General features: G+C 39.4%; 1 protein-coding gene across 1 annotated transcript; it reads right to left on the bottom strand.

The window, feature by feature from the left end:
* Nucleotides 1-2,049: 2,049 nt before the first annotated feature.
* Nucleotides 2,050-4,183, bottom strand: LOC110057108 (adenosine receptor A3-like). The gene has a single exon (XM_089291217.1). The coding sequence runs from the start codon at nucleotides 3,881-3,883 to the stop codon at nucleotides 2,951-2,953; it is 933 nt and encodes a 310-aa protein (XP_089147343.1). The 5' UTR covers nucleotides 3,884-4,183; the 3' UTR covers nucleotides 2,050-2,950.
* Between the last annotated feature and the right edge of the window lie 4,480 nt (nucleotides 4,184-8,663).

Genomic DNA, 8,663 nt, shown 5'->3' with positions numbered 1-8,663 from the left:
AAAATCTTCCAGTTTTCCGTAAGTAAGAGTATCACATAGACAATGTAGAGAGGTTGTGCAATAACACCAACACAGAGATCAGTGACTGCCAGATTCCGAAACAACAGTTTGGACTGCGGATGAAGAGAAGAAACCTTGTTAAGGGCGACTAGGATTAGAGTGTTGCCTGCAGTTGCGATAAAAGCCAAAAATACGTTGAAGACCAGAAGACCTGTTAACTGGTAGGTTATTTCTGCAGTCGAGCCAATCGAACATAGAACATCAAATACACTCTGGCTTTCGCCTTCAGTATGATTTGACATCGGCATTTTCGAGCAGTGTCATATCCTAGGTTTTTTCTCAAAGACTGAGGTTTCTCTTTCTTTCGTGTTTCTTATGAAGGTGTTCAGAACTGCACGGAAATAGAGCTGTCTATTAACTAACGAAATGACTAGAGTAAAGCAATTAAAGTACACGCACTGTCAAAACTTTAAACGAAACAAAGCTAAAACGAAGTGAGATTTTTTTTTTTCTTTGAAGGCAAATTCTTTTTCGTCAAGTGTGTCTTGTCAAACGTGATTAGAAATGAAAAATGGGCGGAAGGATATGAGATGCTCATTCCTACAAAAGAACAATTGCTTCCTCTTGCCATTATTGAAGGATGTGATATTTATCTTTTGTCTAATGAACTTCTCAAGAATAGGAGGAAACACTCTTCCACGCCTTTTTTAGGTAAACATGTTTCACTAAAATGCTTCCATTCAAATGTAATAAATCACGTAACGGGCGTCTGTAAGAAGTTATTTAAGCTTTCAGAGAAGTCCTCCGTCTTGTTTATTGATGGCCTAAATGCTAATAAGGGGATTATCCGTTCTTATAAACAAATTCCTGGTGCTTGCTAAAAGTTGTCTTCTGCATCCCTCTTCCACAGTATGGCAAAACAGCTTTGCCCAGACTTAGCTCATCTATACCCATACTGATTGGACAGTAGTTCAGACTTTTCTCATCGTTTCCCACTGATTGGACAGTAAAATATATGTTTTTCAATTAAAATCGAGAACTGATGTTGATCGAGATAAAACCATGCATCGGGGAGAAAAATGAGCGCATATTTTATTACCTTAACTTTCTAGCTGTATTCGCCCCCCCCCCCCCCCCCCTCCCCAACAAAGCCTTCAAACTCTTTTCTGCTTACCAAGCGGTGTCAAAGTTAATGAATCTGGCAACGGCGCGTGTGAAACCATCGAAGCAACCACTTTTACTTTTGGGTTACGTGTTGATGTCAGACGGAGCGTCTTGATTGGCCCTTGTACCTTTGGTATCGAAATAACATCGCGACTTACCACGTCAAATGCATGGGCGCTTCATTTGGTGTTTTTGACTTATCCATGGCTATTTACGAGGGAAATTTATCTCGGAAAATGTCGATCACGCACATTAAGTGCAATTTCCCGTGGCAAAACGGTCATTTATCACGATAAAAGTACCCCACGTAACCACACATATTGCTTTTCAGTGAAACAACTATGGAAATAGTCTATCAATGAGAGGAAACTTTATTTTACTTCGTGATCAAGCTGCTGATTCTCATAGAAGCCATGAGATGACGCGACAAGCCAATGACAGCGACTAAAAATATTAAAGCACAGGCTTAGCACCGCACACAAAATCCTCAGAGCAAAGGGACGAAAACATTTCGCGCTAAGAAAGTTTCAAGAAAGGAAAAGAATAGGTTATCGGTGAAAGGCAGAAATTATATGATTAATTTCAAAATATTCTGGTAGGAAATATAACTAGTAGTGTAAATCCTTAATTGATCGAACTTTCATACAATTGCTCATTTATTATATGACTGAGAAAATTGCAAACGCGCGCGTTAATTTGCATTGCGGTGCAAAGTAAAAGTTAACGATCAGTTGGCCTGCTCTCAGCCAGTCACAACGAAGTACTTTTCTTAGCCACATAATAACACTCAAAATCACTTGATTACCTTTTCAAATGTAATAATAAATGTCCCTAAACAATGTATTTCTTCATGAGCCGAGTTTAGAAGAATAATGAGAAAAACTATTTTAGATCTCCCGATAGCACATTTTATTTCCTTTTACAAATCATTTAGATGCGATCTCAAACTGCAGAATACAGACCTGTATTTTGTGGGATAATTAAGTAGTGGAGCCGATATTAGTTTTATTAAAGTGTTGTTCCAGACTGTCAGAGTATGATGGTGTCATTACCTGAAGAAATTGGTCACACACGTACAAAGCTGCACTATTACATAACAACGTAAAAACGCGATTTTCATCTTTGAAATGAATAATTTTGTTTTATTTTAGTCTCCTTTCATTACCAACAACCCTTTCACTGTCAATTTAGTTGAAAAAGATTATATTGGCTGGTCTTTTCAGTATTTTCAACCAAGTTTATTTACTTATTTATTATTTTTTTTAACATAAATGGCGAGAATGTGAAAGTAGTAACATAATCACGTTCCTATCTGAAGAAACCTCAGTTTTTACAACCAGTAAAAGGGCATGGCTTGGCAATTCAAGCGGTGTTTGGTGATGAAGCCGTTAATGATAGCGGTTTTCGTCAGTTAAAACATGATATCTGAAACAGCAGTTAAAAGCCTGACCGGAACCGGCTTTTGCACGGAACTCGAGCCATTTCAACGCCAGTAAATTATTTCTTTCATTACCGTCGGTTTAATGTCGAAGATAAATTTAAAGCTCGGTTTATCAGTTTGAAAAATGGCCATCGACATAAATCGATTTCTTTTTTCAGTTGTTATTTCTCTCTCTGATGTAAGTGATGTGAAGAATAAAAAAAAACGTGCTTATTTTTTTTTTGAGGCAACGCGTTTGCAAGAGGACTTCATCAGCAATAGTCTATATATATTGGCTTGCGCAAAATGATTTTTTTTGCTATATATGAGATTCTATCTAAACCATTTTAATAAGTTCCACAAAAACTAACTCGATGAAGAGAAAAATTCCCTAATTGTCTGTTTCACAACTTGTCTCAGTTCTTTAATCTTCCAACAGTAAATGAATGGGTTTAAGGAAGAATTCAAATACACCAATGTGATTGTGCATTGAGCCACTAGAAAAACGACTGACGGAAGTCCAGTGTAAGCCCACAAAGCCACTACTATTCCATAGGGGAGATAACAAGCGACTAACACCAACTGCACCCACAGTGAACTGGACACTGCCTTTCTGTATCGCGCTATGTTCAGTGGAGTTGTTTGGCTCGATTGTCTTTGAAAAACGTTTTGTACTTGGCTTTGGTGATGACGTAGAGCGAAGAAAATCCACATGTAAGAAAATATTGAAGTTGCTAAATACAACGATACGACTATGATGGTGCCTTGTAGGGCTATATCGTAATTTAAAAAGTACATTGCTGTAGCAACAGCAGCTAAAACCCAAAGGTTGCATACAAGCACTTTTGTTCGCCTCAAAGTTATAACTTGCCTGTATCTCTGTCCCAACAGCAGGGCCAGAAGTCTGTCCACGCTTATTGCAGTCAAGGTGGGTAGAGACACCGCGCCTAATATCGAACCCACAGCAAAACTTGCGACTAATGCATGGCGGCAAATCTTCCAGTTTTCCGTAAGTAGAAGTGCCACATAGCCAATGTAAAGAGGTTGTGCAATAACACCAACACAGAGATCAGTTGCTGCCAAATTCCGAAACAACAGTTTGGATGATGGATGAAGAGAAGAAACCTTGTTAAGGGCCACGAGGATCAGAGCGTTTCCTACAGTTGTGGTGAGAGCAATAAATACGTTGAAGACAACAAGACCTGTTAACTGATAACTTATTTCTGTAGTCAAGCCAGTTGAACAAAGCACTTCAAATACTTTTTGGCTTTCGCCTTCAGTATGATTTGTTATCGACATTTTCTAGCAGTTGAATATCCTCAATTGTTCCTCAGAGAGATCTCTCTTTCTTGCGCGTGACTGTGATATTATTGATGAACACCTGGCTTATAACTTTCTCCGGTCACCTATATATTTCCCCAAAATATGCAAATTAGGAATCAGAAAAAAAGTATAAGATTAACGACGTGATCAACCTTTGGCGCTATTTCTTATAAAGGTGCACAGAGCCCTATGTAAATAGAACTGTCTATAGGCTATCGAAAAGACTAAAGTAAAGTTCTACACTGCTATGATGTCAAACTTAACCTCAAACTAAACAAAGCGAAAACGAAGTGAGACTTTTTTCTTAAAAGGAAATTGTTTGTCTTCGAGTGTGTCTTTCCCAAACGTGATCAAAACTCTTTAAACATATAGCTGGCACATTAAATGTTGCCATTGGCTATCAGAATTGACTTTGTGCAGCTGTTAAAATGAACAAAGCACGGAAGGATATACGATCCTCTTTCTTAAAAAGAACAATTGTTTACTTTTGCCATCATTGATGGATGTGCTATTTGTCTTTTCTATAAAAAACGTCTCTAGAATATGACATGAACATGTTCTAATAAGTGCTTTCATTAAAATTTCATGTGTTACATAACGGGCGTGTGCAAAAAAGTATTCAGATGGTAAAATAAGCGCTTTGGATCATGTCTTCAGACCTGTCTATATCAAGCGCCAGATGACGTCCATTTGTGTGATTAAGGAAATGAGTCCTTTGTTCCTATTTTAATTAAGACTTGATGTACTTTTAAGCTTTAGGGTGCGCAATGAAACGAAAAATTATGTCGAGAGCTTATTTTCCATTTTTGATCAAGTACACCCAAATCATCTCAAAAGATCATTGTTTAGCCTTTATTAAAGACGCCCCCGCCGAAAGAAAAGTGGGAGAGAAAGCTCTCTCACAGATTTCTTTTTCTGGAAATGGAGGCTGGAGCACAGGTTACCATTAGTGTTTTTCTTAGCAAAGGAAGTTCCCATTGCCACGCGTTAATATTGTTCTGTTTTTAAGCTCGTTTTCTTTAATAAAAACGTGAACGACATTTTGTCAGTAAAACGTCAATGAATGTTTGCATAGAGTTTTTTGGGAATCTAGTGAGGACTGTTCGCCCTCGGCCAGGATGATATCGTAGAACAAGTGCAAACATTAGGGAATTAAGCATATCAAAGACTCTTTTGAAAAAATGCCATGCCCAATGTGCAGTTATCGACAAAATGATGAAACATATAGTACATAGACGTAACATCAAAGAATATTTATGAAAGAAAAAGTTTTGTCCCTTTAAGCGAATTAAAATTCATTAATTTAACTTGCATAATCTGCCCAGAGTGAACGTGATCAGTGGCAGAATATTTACCCAGTCGCGAAGTGCGAGGTAGATATTCTGCCGAGATTAAATATTCTTTCGAGATTGAAGAGAATAACTATTTGACCACTGTTTTCACTGCTACATGGCGCTCGAAATTAAAATTGTATGGACAATACACGTCCGTACATCATTCTTACGTGAGTTGGTTATGGTTGTGATTGCACCATGACGGGACGCACGGGGCTTCTACTGTAAGTACCGCAGAGAAATGGTAAAGGGAAATGGTAAAGGGAAATTTTCCTAGCATTCCTTACATACTCTCACTAGGCGTTATAATCTGTTTCAGTGACATGTCGATGATATTAAATAAAAAAAATAAACCAGAAAGGGCCAATGGAATATGAGACAAGCTTTAAAATGAAGTCACGATATTGATAGTGCTTTAAAAGTAAATAGTGCGTTCGAGTCATTCCCGATGCTTTCAAATGATGGCGGACTCCACAGACGCCAATAATCTGGAACAAAACAAGGTCATTATATATCGGATCACGTCTAAACACACGTGAAGAAAGACTTGGGCAGGAAAAAAACGTGAGCGGACAAAACCGGGGAATGCCGATAAATCAAGTAATCCCGCAATGATGAACGAATTACACAACATAAACCTTCCTCTGCTTCTCCCCCCGAACCAAGTTCAGATCTACGAAATGAACTTAAAGACACCAAAGTGCCTACGAATGGATGTTGAGCGCGGCGGGCAGACGTAAATGTCTTGTTTACCCAATAAAAGCCATCACAATAAACTCTGAGCCTGCATCGAGATGCTTGTCCGGAAGTAAAGGAGCGTTTGATTAATCAATCTAACACAGACCTTAGGTAATAAAAACCCAGATGATCTGGAATACTTGTCTGAGTATGTCGTTGGCAGTGGGAGCCACGTGCAGTATTATCATGCTCGGCAATTGAAGTTATTGTGTAGAAAATATCGCATAATTACACAGCCGAGGACAAAAAAAAAAAAAGAAAAAAAAAAAAAAAAAAAAAAAAAAGGTGCGAGGAGAAACTTAGTACATGGAGCTAAGATAGTTTGTCAGTGCTTTAGGTGACCATGCACGGCTACCAATGGCTTGGCCAATCGCTTGGCCAATGGCTCGTACACACAACGAATTGTAAAAGTCCGTAAGTAACGACCTCCGAAAGAAGCCCACCCCCCATCCCCTGAAAAAAGAGTAACTAAGGTTCAAAAGTATAATTATTTTTCCAATCAATAACCTGAATAACGTACGATAAACTGATGACGATTCAACTGGGAAAGGTATAGCTTATTCCAGGAGGCATCATGAAGCGCCCTGATAAAACAAACCCCGCAAAATTTTCATCAAGTAACAAGAAGGTACTAACAGGACCTTTCCTGAGTTAAATATTTATAAAGCAGACTAATGTAGCAGTGCATCATGTACAGTAAAAATAGTTTAAAGTATCTTACATCACGGTCTACCTGTAAAGTGCCCACCCATGTGCCAGCAACATAAATTTCAACTGGATCGAAGAATTTCTGAACGATTTATAAGAACTCAGTGTTTTTACGAATTACACCCACAGCCTTAGAGGAATACAGCCCTGTTCTCATAGAATTAAAAAAAAAAAAACACAAAAAAACACAAAAAAACACCAGGAAGAGATAAGTGCAGTAGAGGTCATTTCTCGCCCATGTCAACTTTCTTTTCTCTCGTAAGTTCACGCGCGTTTAGAGATGCGGCACACTCGCGTTTTAGGTGCGGCGATCCCAACCGATGCTTACCTAACTTTGTAAAGATGCTACTTTTAGTCCTCCCCCGAATCTACACACGTGTATTTCACATGTGGAAAACTATCACCTTGCAGAGTGTTTGGGTCGAGGGATTCTCGCCCATATCAACTTTCTTTTCTCTTGTAAGTTCTCGCGCGTTTAGAGATGCGTCACACTCTCGTTTTAGGTGCAGGGATTCCAACCAATGGTTACCTAACTTTGTAAAGATGCTACTTTTAGCCCTCCCCCAAATCTACTCACGTGTATTTCACTTGTGGAAGTCTATCGATTTCGACAGTGGTTGGGTAAGAGATTCTCGCCCCTATCAACTGTCTTTTCTCTACTTAGTTCTCGCGCGTTTAGAGATGCGCCACACTCTCGTTTTAGATGCAGGGGTCTCAACCAATGCTTACCTAACTTTTTAAAGATGTTGCTTTTAGCCCTGCCCCAAATCTAAAAACTACTTAACTTTTCAAACATGCCACTTTTAGCCCTCCTTCAAATCTACACACGTGTAATTCACTCGTGGAAGTCTGTCGCTTTGGACAATGCTTGGGATGGAGATTCTCGCCCATTTATATTTTTTCCTCTTGCGGGTTTTCGTGCGTTTAGAGATGCGCCACATTCGCGATTTTGGTCTGGTGATTTCAAACTATGCTTACTGGACTTTTTAAAGATGCTACATTTGGCCCTTTCTTAAATCTATACACGTGTATTTCATTTGTGGAAGTCTGTCGCTTTGGACAATGCCTGGGTCCAAGATTCTTGCCCCTTTATATATTGTTTACTCGCGTATTTTCGCACGTTTAGCGATGCGGCACACTCGCGTTTTGGGTGTGGGGATCCAAAACTATTTTTGCAGGGCTCTTTAAAAATGCTAGTTCTGGCCCTCCACCAAATCTACACTAACGTATTTCACTTGTGGAAGTCTATCCATTTGAACAGTGGTTAGGTTGGAGATTCTCGCCCAAATCAACTTTCTTTTCCCTCGTAAGTTCTCGGGCGTTTAGAGATGCTCCACACTCGCGTTTTAGGCGCGGGGATCCCAACCAGGGGCTACCTAGGTTTTTAAAGATGCATTTTTTGCCCTCCCGCAAATCTACACACGTGTATTTCACTTGTGGAAGTCTATCGATTTTTGACAGTGCTTGGGTAAGAGATTTTCGCCCATATCAACTTTCTTTTCTCTTGTAAGTTCTCGCACGTTAAGAGATGCGCCTCACTCGCGTTTTAGGCTTGGGAATCCCAACCAATGCTTACCTCACCGTTTAAAGATGCTACTTTTAGCCCTCCCGCAAATCTACACACGTGTATTTCACTTGTGGAAATCTATCGATTTGGACAGTTCTTGGGTGAGAGATTCTCGCCCATATCAACTTTCTTTCCTCTAGTAAGTTCTCGCGCGTTTAGAGATGCGCCCGACTCACGGTTTTGGTGTCAGGATTTCAAACTATGTTTACTGGACTTTTTAAAAATGCTAGTTTTAGCCCTTTCTCAAATCTAGACACATGTATTTTACTTGTGGTAGTCTGTCGCTTTGGACAATGCTTGGGTTGGAGATTCTCGCCCATTTATATATTTTTCTGTCCCGTGTTTTCGTGCGTTTAGAGATGAGCCACATTCGCAATTTCGGTGTCCGCATCTCAAACTATGCTTACTG

The sequence above is a fragment of the Orbicella faveolata genome, unplaced genomic scaffold (genome assembly GCF_042242905.1).
Source record: "Orbicella faveolata isolate gen_17 unplaced genomic scaffold, um_ofav_v1 contig_24, whole genome shotgun sequence".
Classification (NCBI taxonomy): Eukaryota; Metazoa; Cnidaria; class Anthozoa; order Scleractinia; family Merulinidae; genus Orbicella; species Orbicella faveolata.
Note: the sequence above shows the minus strand (reverse complement) of the source record. Positions and strands in the feature narration are given on the sequence as shown.